This window comes from Solanum lycopersicum, chromosome 7 (genome assembly GCF_036512215.1).
Source record: "Solanum lycopersicum chromosome 7, SLM_r2.1".
Classification (NCBI taxonomy): domain Eukaryota; kingdom Viridiplantae; phylum Streptophyta; class Magnoliopsida; order Solanales; family Solanaceae; genus Solanum; species Solanum lycopersicum.
In genome coordinates this window covers 4,766,505-4,781,854 of record NC_090806.1, presented here as the reverse complement: position 1 = coordinate 4,781,854, position 15,350 = coordinate 4,766,505, and the positions used below count along the sequence as shown (strand labels likewise).

Below are 15,350 nucleotides of genomic sequence, written 5' to 3'. Positions count from 1 at the left end.
ATTAGCTTCCTTTTTGTATGTGATACATAACACAAATTTTATGTATCAAGTACATTTATATTGAACATGATAAACACTAATTGAAGATTCAACAATATTAGAGTTATGTATCTACCTTATATATGAACATGATACATTGCATACAACAAATATTATTGTAGCACTGTATCAGATCAATGATAACACTAAGACTAATTTAAGACTCTAAATAAATGAGATACATTTAAATTATGTATCTTTGACAGTGATGGCGTGCAATGGCAAATTCAACAATTTTTTTGACGTTTTTAAATGTAGATACATTAAAAGAAAATAAATATTTTTCAAGAAAAAATTTCAACGACGATATGATTAACTAAAATTACAAAGGTTCAATAAGATTTCAATGGGGTCAAGGGGAGGAGATAATTTTGTTTTTGTTTTTTAAGATGAAAAGGTAAAAAATAATAATAAAAGAAATCGGAGATTGAAGAGATGGAAAGAAATCTACCTACTGAATAATTTGAAATTATTAATTGGAAATAAAAAGATTTAAAATTCAAAAATATATTAATTGATGTAATTATAGAGAGATTTGTGGCATGAAAAAAGGCAAGAAAATCATGGGTATGAGATTTCAAGTTAATGTATCAGGAAAAGAAGATGCTGAAAGAAAAAGAAGGGATTTTTGATATTTTTTGAAATAATAGGGAATATAAGAAAATATGATAACAAATGATGTGTAATTAAGAAATTTTTCCAAAAAAGGGGTATATGCATATTGCGTTTAGTAAGACACCAAGTTATAACATTATATTAAAACATATTATTTATAAAACATAGTTTTTAAATATTAATATACAATAGTTCATTGGAAAACAACATAATTAGATTGGTGTATTCAGAATTTTGAGATCATGGATGCACTATTACGGAAAAGTGGATCTAAGATATAAGTTTGATCGGTTTGATATTTAGATTCTTATCGCTAATATGATACTTCAAATGTGGGTTCACACATCTATATTTAAAAATACAACACTACTATATATAATTTCGGGAGGAGGCATGAGTTCACGTGAATTTGGTGACCCCATGTTGTATACGCCCTGATTAAACATACTTCACTCTCATATATACTATAATTCTCAAAATATTACGAATCATACCACTAATCATGAGTTTTTTTTAACATATATTGAAAAAGATATACTTGTATGTATGCTACCATAAACACTAAAATAGAAAGAGACGTGAGCAAGATAGCCAGGGAGGTGAACAAGATTTTGTTATATATCTCATAACATATACATGTGAATCACACTAGATACATGTATATGTATGTATCTCGTGTTATTTGCATATATCTAGGATACTAGATACAAAGGAGAGTGAAGAGCGAGATGGGAGAGAAGCGAAGAGTCGAGCGAGATTTGTTATTTTCTCAAATACATATTAATCCATTTGAATACTAATCCATTTGAATACAATGTATCTGATTTATGTACACCTTTAGTTATGACAGAAATCAGTTTTTTGGAGAAAAAACAACTAACGTTTTAAAAATAAAAAATAAAAAATAAAAAGCTCTTGAACAACCACCAAACGCTTGAATAACTTAGCCCAATGAGAGATTAAAAAATAAAGAGTGGCTTACTGCATAAATGCCAATCCAGTTTTTCATCAACCCAATCAAACACCTCATTCATGTGCCAGTAGATAAAACATACAAAATGGAAATCAACTACTCCATCTGCTGTCAAAATTGGTGAATAAAACTACATTTATGAGTACAGAATACCAGTAATAATTACTAAATCAACGACGAAAACAAAAGGCGATATTCCAATCATCTGTGTGAACCTCTTAATAATCACGTCAGACGTCTATGGTATAAAAATGCCCAGAGGCTGCTCGTGATCATCAATTAGCACCTAAGGAAGAGTGGAGCTTCTGTTAACATCAAGGTGCCAATTAAAAGAGGTAAGCAAGGATCATGGATGCACAACCTGTTCTGGTTAATCATCCAAATAATAGTAAGATCCAGCTGACTTCTGCTCCCTATCCTTGGTTGATTCTAGTTTGTTGATCCTTGGACGGTAATTAGTTGGGTCCCTTCGAAACGTAATGTTCAGATGCTGCACACAATTTGGATAGCACACACATCAATAAGAACACAAATCCAATCAACATACCAGAATATAAAAGCTAATGCAGTAGTCTAAACAACATTTGTTTTGATTGAGAAAATATGAGCTACACGACGAGATGAATCTTGGAGTAACGAATATGTTAGTAATAGAACTTTCAAGTAATGAGGCAAGATATATGCAGAAGGCTTACTGATAAAAATAAGTTCATTCCAGTCAACAGTGATTGAGGTGCATTTGCAACACAATCTATGGAAGGCGTCCCCTCGTATACAATGACTCTATCTGCCAGGTAAGTTGCCATTATAAAGTCATGCTCTACAACAAATGCAGTCTTCTTCGCGTGAAGAATGAATCTCTTGATGACTTTAGAAGCTACAATACGCTGCTCAGAATCAAGATAGGCACTTGGCTCATCGATCAGATATATATCAGCGGGCTGCACAGAGTTAAGTGAGTAAGTTAGGTTACAATTTATAAATACATCATTAGAGTAAGAAAGATGAGTGCAATAGTCTTCATATGCTGCTATTGCAGACAAACTTTCCTCTTCATCTACACTTCACTATAAATAGTACCCCTATCTAAATGGCTTTAGAGTAACGTGATAAAAACATATTTTTAGCAACATAATTATAACTGTGCAGTAAGAAACACAGATATTTAATGATATTAAAGCATATGTTTAGACTTTTTTATAAATAACAAAATGGAGGCAGAGAAGCAGCAAGATGCAATACGGATATTAACTAGCCAACGCAATCCACGATGAAATAGAAATTTCTAGCTGGTTTTGTCAATTAACTTGGCAAAACCCTGAACATGACACCGTAGACTAGGGAAGAGATAAAACAACAAACCTATAAAAATGCTAGAACATCAAACAAACAGATGGAGAGACCATTCACATTCTTGGATCAGATACCGTTACATTGCCATAAGATCTTAACTTTTTTTGTAACTTGAGGAAATTTCATTAATAGAGTACCAAGAAGGTACTGCAAAATACAGAAAAAAACTTTGACAAGGCTGTTACAGTTCCACCTCTAATATATCCAAAACATCCAAATTAGGGCCTGATAGCTAATATTTGCAAGGCCATTCCGCAAAAGTAGGATACAATAAAGTAAAATGAAGAGAAGGAAAAAAAAGAAATACCAACGGAAAGGAGGCCCAAAATCTGTCATATAGAGCCAAAAAAGAAAAAAGAAGGAAGACTACTGCAATTATCTACTTTTGGTGTACAGAACATTGTGCACAAATGTTGAACAGTTAGAAGATCTTTTAGGATTACTACAATTACTTTCTTGTTTTAGCTGGTTGCCACCTTTTTGGAGGAATGCTGAGTAATACAACATTACCAGTTCTTCTTAAAAAAAAAAGGACTGTTTGGACCAAGACATCTACCGAATCAATGTATAAAACAACCAAAGCAGCAGTTCTACAGAATGGGAGAGGATTACCTTTCCAAGGCACAGGGCTAAGGCAACTCTTTGCAACTCACCACCAGAAAGATTCACAACTTCTTGGTCCATCAATTGCTCAATTTGGAGAGGCTTCATCACATCTGAACAAAACTGGGGGTGTTGATAAGAATCACGTATTTTTTGATGTAGCAAATGTCTCACGGTGGATTGAAATTTTGGACTAATTTTCTGGGGCTTGTATGAAACATTGAACTCTGGCATCTCAATATCAGATCCTTCCACCACGTCAGGCTTCAATAGACCAGCCTGCAATATACAGAAACACAAGTGGAAGAGTCTTTATAACACAGAAGACTGAAAACAGCAGCAATTTCAGACATGACATATTTGTGAAGCAAACATACCAGCATACGAATGAAGGTTGTCTTCCCAGTCCCATTCTCACCAAGCATCACAACAATCTGTGAATCAGTAAATTCACCCTCAGAAACCTTAAGCTTGAAATTACCCTGAGTCTTAGTCATGGTAGGATATCTGTAACGTGCATATGATTCAATTTCCTCAGCAGCCTCTTGTGGGGTCTCAGCAACCTATGGAAAAATGATATCGTTCAGATAATATTTTTGCCATGACATGTGAGTAATAAAAAAATCTGAGTCCTACCTTAAAAGTAAGAGACTCGTCACGAAAACGTAGATTTTCTGTAGGCACAAACCCAGCCAAAAATATATTAATTCCTTCCCTGACTGAGAAGGGTAGGGTCACAACTCCGTACGCACCGGGCTTTCCATATAAGCAGCAAATGAAATCCGACAAATAATCAAGCACACTAAGATCATGCTCCACAACGATGACATAGCTGAAACATTGAAGATTATTTCATTACGTGGTCTAATAAATAAAAATCTTGATTGTTGAAAAGTCAGAAGAGAATGGACTAGAACCTATTTGGCCGAAGCAAGGATCTGACAACTTGGGCAGCTTTAAGCCTTTGCTTCACATCAAGGTAACTTGAAGGCTCATCAAACATGTATATCTCTGCATTTTGTATGGCAACAACAGCAATAGCAAACCTCTGAAGCTCTCCACCAGATAGATCACCTACATTACGATCCAAAACCTGATTCAGCTCTAGATCAACACAGAGTTTTTCCTTCACGTCTCTCTCATCTTTTTGGTCAAGCACTTGTCCAACATTTCCTTGAACTGCCTTTGGAATATGGTCAACATACTGAGGCTTGATAATTGCCTGTTTGAAGAAAGGTTCAAATTACAAATGAGTAAAATACTACATGGTCAAAAGCAAAGGTGATTAGACGCAACAAATAACGGGTAAAGAAAAAAAGACAGCTCTTTTTAAAAAATAAGGTAACCAGTAAGAAAAAGGTTATCTATAGAATGGTGTGATGAATTTTAAAATTCAAGTTGCTCAACAATTCTTTGAATGATTCATTCAATCATGAGCAGTTGAGCATCCTTTATTATTCCGGCAATGACCTACTGAATATTTTATTCAGGTGTACCGGGTGTCTTGCTGCTCCCTAGTAGAAAAAAGGATATTCCAGAATTCTACACAAGTTACGGACACCGCCGTACTACCATTGGAACAATGAAAAATCATAACAGGTACAGTTGGGACCTAGAGTTAGGTGAATAACTAGTAATGATTTGACCAATCACAATGGTACAGAAAAAGAAAAACCTTTTCTGGAGATATACCATGCCCTCCAAGTCAGAAAACTAAATCCATTGTGTTGTAGATGTTTTGTTTATTTCAAACATTACGCAGGTACCCCACGATTAAAAGGAGCAAGAGGCATTATGTATATCCAAAGGTGAGTGATACTCGCATAGAAACCAACTCAAAGACTGGGCATTTAGAAGAGCTGAAACACTGAATCAGAAGTCACCTTCAAGTTATCTTCCAGAATGCGAGTGAAGTAGTTCTGCAATTCGGATCCTCGAAAGTGAGTCAAGATCTCTTGCCAATCAGGAGGGTTCTGCCACAGAAAGATTAAAGAAAGCATAAGCAAGTAGTATAGACATGAATTGACTAGTGATGGCAAAAGAGTAGTACAGTGAAGCGTCCCAAGTTTGGTTTCAATTTTCCAGCCAAAACTTTCAGGGCAGTTGACTTTCCAATACCATTTGTGCCAACCAGACCAAGAACCTGTCCTGGCCTAGGGACAGGTAACCTGCAACAATGTTTCAAAAATAACTTTACAAACAGATATTTGGTTAGCAAAAGACTTCTCCAGAAGAGCTGCAGCTTAAACATACCTGTGCAATTTGAAAGTGTTGGGACCATAACGATGGGTTGTATCCTTGTCTAGATCTTTTGGCAGATTGATGATCTGAATTGCTTCAAATGGGCATTTCTGTATTAACAAATAAAATATCAGTCAGCAAGCAGAATGATCAATCTGCAGCAAAATGTATCCCCACATTTGTGATATATACAAACCTTTACACAAATACCACATCCAATACACAGCTCCTCTGAGATGAAAGCAATCTTCGAGCCTACAGTGACCTCTATACATAACTTACCTGCAAAACCAAAGCTTAATTGACTTAAGAAAACATATATTAACGTTACCATAAAATGAAAATATGCAAACATATTTCCGTGATATACGATCAGTTATTACATACTCCACAAATTGATTATTTGATTTGTCGGTCAATCAACTACACCTCAATCTCAGGGATTGAAACACAACTACACTTCAGTCCTAAATACAGGTCGACTACATGAGTCTTCCGCAACCCCACTCCACTCGGACCCATTTAATTCAAATTCTAGATAACTTTCCGTGACCAGAAGTTCTCTTATCTTACACACATCCCTAAATGATGTACAAGTATTTGATTCAACTAAAAAGACCCTAGTGTAAATGTAAGAACAAGGACTAAACCTTCATTACTATAAGCTGGTATAATCTAAACGGGCACATGCTTCCTCTGTTCTATTCTTCAACAAAACACATTGATTCAGAGAGCCTCACCCACTATTAATACTTTAATTATCAAGAAAGAATGAAATAAATGAAGAAAATAAAGAACAGTTTACCACCCAACATAATAGTCTATTTGTACTCTGTTACAACAATAATGAATAGATGGGGAACAGTAGATTCATTTGGAATTTCGCCAATATAGCCATGGTTGATCTTGTGCATACCTATAAAGACCCCATACACCAAAATTCTTGCTCCTGTTTTTCCTGAGAGCTAATAGTTCTGCTACTGCACATCAGGGGATACAACCCCTTGGTTTAAAAAACAATTTATCCTCGTCCTCACAAACAAGAAGGAGATTCCATCCATAGCTACCTAGTCATGATGGGAACTCCACATATACTTCTCGAATATCCATTCACCAAGTCTTCGCTGCCACATCCTAATTTCCCCAACAATGACTCCAGCACAACCTCAGAGTAACAGAGGAAGCTTTTCAGCGCCCTTGTTTCTTTTTACCTTTTCTCTAGGTTTATTGGTATTAAGGGGCAACTGTAATGCATGCCTATCCACAGAAAACTACATGGTAGGACATCTACTTATAGATATAATAATAGCTATATGCAAAATTCAAGAATAAAGGTTCAATAAAATACGAAAAGACCTCAGAATTCACTGAACATATTAACAGAACTGTCCGCTCCACTAGGCTGAATTCATTGTAAACATAAAGCTAAAATCTATAGTCCAAACGACAATATATACTTAAGTCAGAAATACTACTTAAAAAGTCATCAACTTCCACGACAAAACCTCTTTTTAAGCCCAATAGCTCATATCAATCATATACTCCTTAATCATATATGCAAAGAGTAGTAAATACATATCCTTTTTTACTCAAATCATTCAAAGCTCAAAACATTAAATGGGTAAACAGCAAAATATACACACTTAATCCAAGAAGAAAAAAATCATTGGTTTACCCGCAAAAATACCAATAGCAATATACATGATACAGACAAGAGGGGTAGCTCATCTAGTATATGTCCATTATATGTTTAACTTGTGGACATTAAAAGGGAGTAAAAGTAGAAAGGGACATATGTTTTATGTTTAAAAAGGATCCGATCCTAGCTAACATGTTGCCGATATGGCTCGAATGTGTTAATGGGTTGTTTATAATAACTGTGTTACTTGATTTTGTATAGAATAGCTACTACATCTGGCTAAAACCTCTAACCTTAAGGTTGTGCATTCGACTCACCAAGGAAGTAAAACTTGGAATTCCTAGAGAAGGGTTAAAAAAGACATACATGATACAACTTTAACCAATAAATTCACATAGAAAAACAGAGTCTTGTTATATACATAGCCCAAAATACACAAACAAAACACCAAAAAAGACAACTTTTAGCACAAAAAACACTGAAAATTTTCAGAACAAACCAAAAACAAAGATTTAACATTAGGAAATCGAAGAGTATACCAGTTTTAACAACTGGGCAGCTCTTCTTGCATTCTTGGCGGCACTTCTTCGGCTTGCACTTGTCGTCGCTAACGATGGCGATACGTGTCAATCTGTCCGACATGATGCCTCAATTTCACCGATCTGAATCCCAAATCCCAAAATTTCACCCAAAAATATTGGGGAAAAAACTGAAATTGAATGGAAAAATTGCAGATTTGTTAGAGAGAGAAAGTAAATTATACCCTAAGAGAGAGAAAGGAGTGTGGGTGACACGGCTGTAATAGACACTTCAGCCCTAACAACGCTGGGGATAGCCGCCGATATCTGTACTTTATATGTTTCGTAATTTTTTATACGTGTTATAAAATTATAGAATTTTTAATATATTTTGTAATTACTAAAAATTATTGTTATAAAGAGTAAAATACGTAGATTAGGAAAATTTTTGACAATTTATTTGAATAAAATATTTAAATTTAGTGTTCGAATACTTTTAATTAAGTTTCTACCTTTGATAGATTATTTTTGTACTAATTTGATTTATTATTTTTTTTGTGTCAAATTCTTCAAAATGAACCGACAATAACCATGTCTTGTTAATTACCTTGGAAACTATATATATCAAATTAAAAAAAAAAAAAAATTGGAAATTGATATAGTTAAATCACAATCTTTTCTTACGATTCAAATTAACCTTTTTTTTTTTGCTTCAATCTCATTGTACTCCTATGAAGCCATTATTTATTATACCACACGATCTATTCTATATTACTTGTCACTCTATTCACACTATGATATTGATATAATTAAATTACAATCATAACTAATTCATCGATAATGTTCACATATATTTATAATGACTGTCTCATCTTATATCCGTTAATACTCACAATCTAATTTTTTTCATAAAAATACTATACATGTCAATTGAATTCTCTGATCCCATATAGTAAGTTTAACAATATTTGAGCTTTCGATCCATCTTAAAAAAGGCGGGGGGGAGGGGAGAGGATTGTCTTTCGAGACCACAATATCAGTGGATCCACCACAATGTCATCAACTTTAGTTGCTCATCAAACTGTAGTTTGCGATTTTTGTCATCAAATTTTGTCCACTTCAATCACATGAATACTACAGAACACAAGTGTTAAAGATAGTGAATTACTTCTCTTTTATTTTATATTTTAATTCGTCTTAAAATTTAATTATTAATTCAGACAATAAATATGTATTTAAATAACATATAAGTTCGATCAATTAAAAATCATAAATTTAAGTGTTCTTCTAATAAAGGTAAAAATATAAAGATGGTATTTTGATAATTCGAGCCAAATATTTATATTTGCGAGGCAAGAATGATTTTTTATCCGTTGCCCTAAAACCCCTTTTTCTTCCTTCCTTAATATATGCTAGAAACAAAAACCAGACAGCAGCAAAACCCTAGTACCTCATCATCCTCAACAGCAGCAGCTGCTGCTCTGTTACTAGCCTTCAAACCTAGGCAGGTAGTTCTAGCAGAGTCATCAAAATCCAATCTTGTTATGGCTAAGAAGGAGCAGAATCAAGAAAACAAGTCTGGTTTACAACAATCTATACTTCATTATCTTCACCTCAATGGTTTCTCCAAAACCCTCAAATATTTTCTCAAAGAAACTCAAACTGAGGTTTGTTTTTTTAATAACCCCCTTCTTTTTTTTCTTTTGTAAAAATGTGATTTTTATCCAAGATTTTTAGAACTTTTTTATGTTATGTGATTGTTACTGTTGTTTGGAGCTGATGGGTGGAATTATTTAAGCTTTTTTTGTTGCCTCTGCCTAGGAAGTTCCATCCTTTTTACTGAATTGGTGACTCGAACGTGTAACCTTAAGGTTTGAGGTGGAGGTGAAGGTGAAGGTGGAGGGAGCTTACCTTTTTCAGCTACCCCTCTGGCTTTTAATGTTTTGTATATTTCTAACTTTGCAATAAGATTTATGTAAACAAAAGCTTCTGAGAAGTATTACAAGTCACATGATTTTTATAGTTAGAAGTAACACTTATCAAATAAAAATAGTAGCAATGTCGTAGGAATATGGAGCAAGGGAGTATAATTCATGGGTAATTGAGAATTAGGGATATAAAATATAACTCTGGTTTGCTCGAGCTTGTGGTTTGCTGTATAAACTGCACTTTTTAGCTTTGTTTATACTATATGTCTTATCTTTGATGAGTTGCATTTTGTTGATTTAAGTTGGATGGTTGGTTTCCCTTATCTAACCAAAAAAGGGAAGGAGGATAGTTTGTTTTGTTTGGAAGAAGTTGAGTGTATGGCGAGAAGTCTTGGTAGAATCTGAATATGTTTTATCAACTCATAGGAACAAGTGAGGGAAGAGAGATGTGAAGTAAGGGTTAGGAAAATAATAAGTTAAACTACGAGGTTGCCAAAACAATAATTTTCTCATAAACTAGAGAGCACTTTTTCTTTGATTTTGTCTTGTGTGTTATCCCATGGCATGGAAATGTTCAATAAGGAGCTTGTTGTTTTAACTTGTTAATTGTGTTCTCAATCGTATTTTGCATGACAGTGTTTTATAGTCAAAGATGAAAATTGTTTTTGTTTCATGAAGAAGAAAAAAAGAAAGAATTGAAGGTCTCTGTACTTCTGGTAGTGTTACTATGTTGAAGAAACCTCTTCACTTCTGGCATTCTGTTTCATGGATTGATGAATGTCCTAGGTCTCCTTTAGTGTGTAAAGGTTTGTTGGAAAATTCATATGTACTTTCTGGTTGATTACTTCATTTTGATTGATAAAGCTTGATCTGTGATGTCTCTGTTGAATCTACAACTTGCTATATGCTTGGATGTTGGTACAGTCATTCATGTCTTTCTGCTTTTTGAATTTTTGGTGCAGGGTGACAGTTGGAAGTCTTGCTCCCTTAGTTTGGAGGATTTATATGGCAAGTATGTAAGCAACAGGTATGTTGAGAAGTAATCTCTTAACTAGCATAATCTTATCTACACAACTATAATGATTCTCAAGCAAGATTTTTTTATTTTATTTTTTGTTTGGGGTGGGTGGTGGGTAAGTTGTGTCCAACACAATGAATATGACATTTCTTGTATGTGGGATGTTACTTTGTCTGTGCAGTTGTTTATAGTAATTTTACTTTCCAGTTCCTTCTCTCATGCTACTTGACCTTCCTCAAATATGCAGCACTGATAATGATACAATATCAAAGGGCGACAAAGAGCCAGGTAATTTATCGTATATCTTTATTCATCTAAAACTTAGTTTCTTTCATGAGGCTTGTATTTGTGATGTTACAGGTGATATTCTAACTTGATTTTATCTTTCACAATTTGGTCTGCAGTGCTATGTGAAGACGGCATGAAGGGAAACAACATAAGTAGCAATGATGCAGACTCTCAGGAAAAAGTTAGCAAGAAAAAGAAGAAAAAGAGAAGTGAAGACAATGATATTGCTGTTCCAGATGTGTCTCATCTTGAAAGTGTTGATAAACCCATGAAAAATGGTGCTGCTGCTCAAGAGGTTTTAGCAGTTGATAAGGTTAGCAATCAAATTCACATGTAAAAAAATACGAGCGACTTAGATAGCTATCATGAGAAAAACTAAAGCATAAGAAGAGTGCTGATGATACTCTTTTTCCATTATAGGCTGACCTGCCCTTGAAGAAGCAAAAGGAGAAGAAAAAGAAGAAAACTGAGGAGAACCCAGAAAGTGTAGACCCTATCGACAACGATAATAATGATCTTACTGCGGAAACAACTAAAAAGGATAAAAAGAAGAAGTCCAAGGAAAAGAGTGGAGCTACTGATTCTAAGGATTCCAAGAAGAGAAAAAGATTAGCTTCTGATGAAAATGCAAATCAAGGAGTTGATGGGGTTGAAACCGAAGAATCAAAGCGCAGAAAGACCGAAGTCTTGGAAGAAACGAAGGCTCTTTGCACGGACAATGGAATTGAACAAAATGGTGAAGTTGTTGAAACAAACTCTAATGGTAATAATAAGGATGAGTTGAACAACTCTGCTAAGCAGAAATCATCAAGGAAAGACTTTAATGGGTCAGCAGAGGTATGTTCGCGTCCTTTTGCTATTATCTTTTTGGCCTTGGATTGTCAATTTGTACCAACGTTTTAACAAGTGAGGTTCGTAATTCACATTTTAATGTCGTAGTACATCTCTTGAAATGGTGATTACCTGACAGTTTCTCAAATTACAATTCTTTAAATTGTGTGTTATGTACCAAGGAAAATTGATCTAAAAGAATTCCTAATTGCAGAATAATCTCGAATCTTTCAAAATTACTTCCCGTCATGTTTGTGTAAAGTTTTAATAAATAATCTTGAAGCATGCTTGAGTTAATTTCAATTGTTTGATCTTTGGGACTTCAGCAAGTAAACTTGGGCATTTCCAGAGTATTTATATGTCCTTGTGTGGAAGGATTAAATGGGCATTATTTTTATTATTGGTTTATGGACTTAATGCTGCAGATTATGGATAATGAGACATCATAATATGATTTGATACAAGGATTTATTAATAGAAAAGAAAAGAAAAAGGTCCAGATTGTGAGGATTTTAGTTCAACCAGATTGTGAGAAATCACGGAACAGTCTGAAGAAGGATGAGGCTAGCTATCATTTTAATAGATGGACAATGAGGGATAACAATCTCCTCATAGTTTTGGGCGGAAGGAACTTAAGCTTTTGTTCATGTAACATATGAGCTCTCCTTTAGTTTCTCTCATTTCCTCTCTCTTTCTAAATCAACTTTAGCTCATAATTCTCCTCATCATATTCTTTTCCTTTGTTTTAACACAAAAGATAAGTCTTGTTAAATCCTCCACCATTTATGTGTCTTAGTTATTATTTGGAGAGTCAAAGGATGTTTTCTTGACAATAGTTTTTTCAAATATTTTGAATTGTTAGATATTGTGACTTATAATACTTTTCATGTAGTTTCTCAATATGTTCTTAAAAAAATGATGATCTATTTTTGAATTCACACCAAACTTCAGTTAGTTTGACCCTCCTCCGAATCAAGCCACATAAATTAAAACAAAGAGAGTATCTATTTTGACCATTCAGACAATATAGTTTAATTGGAATATTAGGCCAGACATATTTAGTTGCCTCTTTTCAAGTTAGATAGTGTGAAAGTATCAATCTTGAGGAAGAGAACTGTACCACTGTAAGTTTGAGACTCACAACAGCCAAAAGTACAGTGAAACAAAACATAGTCATGTTTACCTAGTTAAGGCCCAACCTTGCAGTCTTTCCACTGCATGGGTAGCTTTCCACTTTTGCCGACACAATGAACTTTATTGGAATTTTTCATATTTGAGGCAAAATTGATGGGGATTCTTTATCTTTGATTATAGAAAGGGGTGGAGGGAAGCTTTCCTGTCATCCTGACATAGTATTTTTTTTGTTCTTTCATATGAAAATTGATGATTGCAGCTTGTCGTACACTGTTCTTTTACTTGGTTTCATGTCCTGTCGTTCCTGCATAATTTTGTGTGGCTATGTTACATTGGCTAACAGATGATTTATGTGGTGGTCAGTTTTTTTTAAAAAAAGATGATTTATATGGTTGTTGTTGTTGGGAAGAATTATGAATGTGCTTGTTATATTATTACTGATGTTCTAAAAATGCATTTTGATTGCTATTGCAGCCAAAAACCGTAAATGCCTTTCAAAGAGTGAAAATTGATCAAGTGGAGTTTAAAGATGATAGACTTAAAGATAATTCTTATTGGGCAAAGGTATGATCAGATTCTCGTCTTCCCACTTTTATGTTCATTAAGCATATGTTGGGTATTCATCATTTACCATTCGACTAACTTTTCCACTTCTCCACGTACGACTGTTGCAGGATGGTGCAGACATTGGCTATGGTGCAAAGGCACAGGAGGTTTTGGGCCAGGTGAAAGGAAGGTATATTTTCTCTTTAGTTCTATCCAGAAGTTTAACGAACTTGAATTTACTCTTGACAAAGATAAATTAATGTATAAATAGAGGTTACCTAGTTGACAGCTCTTCTCGCGTGAGGTACACTATAAATTTCTGAAGTCAGATGTCAAGGGGAAGTAGGGAAAAATACTAGATTGCTTACATTTGTTAATGCTGCAATGCCTAGAAAAATTACAAATTGTCTTTACAAGTATACTAATCAAGATTCCGTAGCACGAAATTTCATTTTGCACCAACGTTTTTACTATTGTTCCCTTCTTCCATCCCCTCTTCTCATCTTTCTGTTAAGTATTTCTCCTTTCGTCCCAATTAGTGTCTTTCTCTCTTTTTCTGGTTTTTCCCAAAAAGAGTGTTTCTTTTTGTTTTTTGTAAGTTTCCAATTTCAACATCCTACCTGGCAAGTTAAGGCACACTTCTTTAGTTTAAGACCCCAAGATTCAAGTCATCCTTCATATTTTTAACTTTGCGCCCAGTCAAAGTGACACGTAAATTGGGATGAAAAGATCACTAGTTCTTTTCCTGGTAGTTAAACGAAGGGCATGTTACAGTGTTTCTCTTTTTTCTGGTGGGTGGGTGCGTGGAGGTTATTGAAACTATTAAGTGCTATGCTCTCTAGTGAGAACCTTGAGCGTGCTGATGGTCTTCATAGGTTCTACTTTTGTCGAATTGGCAAAGCTTAATTATCATGCTATTTTCTAGGGATTTCCGACATGAGAAAACCAAAAAGAAGCGAGGCAGTTACAGAGGAGGGATAATTGACTTGCAATCACACTCCGTCAAGTTCAACTACTCAGATGAGGAGTAGCCTGTTTCAACCCTATTTTCAGGGAGAGCCTCTTCATCCTTTTTACAAAGAAGATAGAATTATTTTTCGCCGTTGTGGGGTTTTTGATTATTTAAGCAGAGAACGATAAAGATTTCGTTGAACTTGAAGTTGATACCTATGCTAGAAAGACCTCAGCATTTTCTTGTTAGTTTCTTCAAGTTGTTTTTGAGCCCAGAAATTGTGTCAATTCATGAATTGTATTTAAATATTAGGGCCCGTTTGGCCATAAATTTTTCAAATAATATTTGGGAAAAATTTGGCAAATAATGTTTGTCCATACAATTTGTCATTATTTGGCAAATATTTTTGGCAAATATTTTTGGCAAATTTCCAAATACTAGTTTTTTCTAGTATTTGGGCCAAATATCATTATTTGAGATATTTTAAAAATTAAAATTTTATCCTAATCTTTTATCTTTTACAAAAACACCCTCTCTAGTATTTGCTTGCGTTGTATTACATCATTTTTTACGTGAACACCAAAATAGTGATGAAATATTTAGTGAATATTAAATAATGATATGATTGTTGATGAAAATTATTAAAAATTGGCTTTAGGTAACAAAGTCATG

General features: G+C 34.3%; 2 protein-coding genes across 3 annotated transcripts; one reads left to right on the top strand and one right to left on the bottom strand.

Annotated features, from left to right (window-relative positions):
• Positions 1–1,569: 1,569 nt before the first annotated feature.
• Positions 1,570–8,352, bottom strand: ABCE1 (ABC transporter E family member 1). 2 transcript variants are annotated; one of them, NM_001346863.1, is given in 12 exon segments: positions 1,570–1,913; positions 1,989–2,117; positions 2,323–2,568; positions 3,593–3,862; positions 3,961–4,146; positions 4,220–4,415; positions 4,501–4,805; positions 5,467–5,556; positions 5,634–5,751; positions 5,837–5,934; positions 6,021–6,106; positions 8,003–8,352. In NM_001346863.1, coding segments are annotated over 11 exon segments (1,818 nt in total). In that variant the 5' UTR covers positions 8,106–8,352; the 3' UTR covers positions 1,570–1,913; positions 1,989–1,997.
• Positions 8,353–9,306: 954 nt separating this feature from the next.
• Positions 9,307–14,989, top strand: LOC101250131 (suppressor protein SRP40). Its single transcript, XM_004242738.5, has 8 exons — positions 9,307–9,648; positions 10,872–10,936; positions 11,175–11,215; positions 11,332–11,528; positions 11,636–12,052; positions 13,655–13,744; positions 13,855–13,916; positions 14,652–14,989. The coding sequence occupies exons 1-8, from the start codon at positions 9,391–9,393 to the stop codon at positions 14,755–14,757; spliced, it is 1,236 nt and encodes a 411-aa protein (XP_004242786.2). The 5' UTR covers positions 9,307–9,390; the 3' UTR covers positions 14,758–14,989.
• The last annotated feature ends 361 nt before the right edge of the window (positions 14,990–15,350 follow it).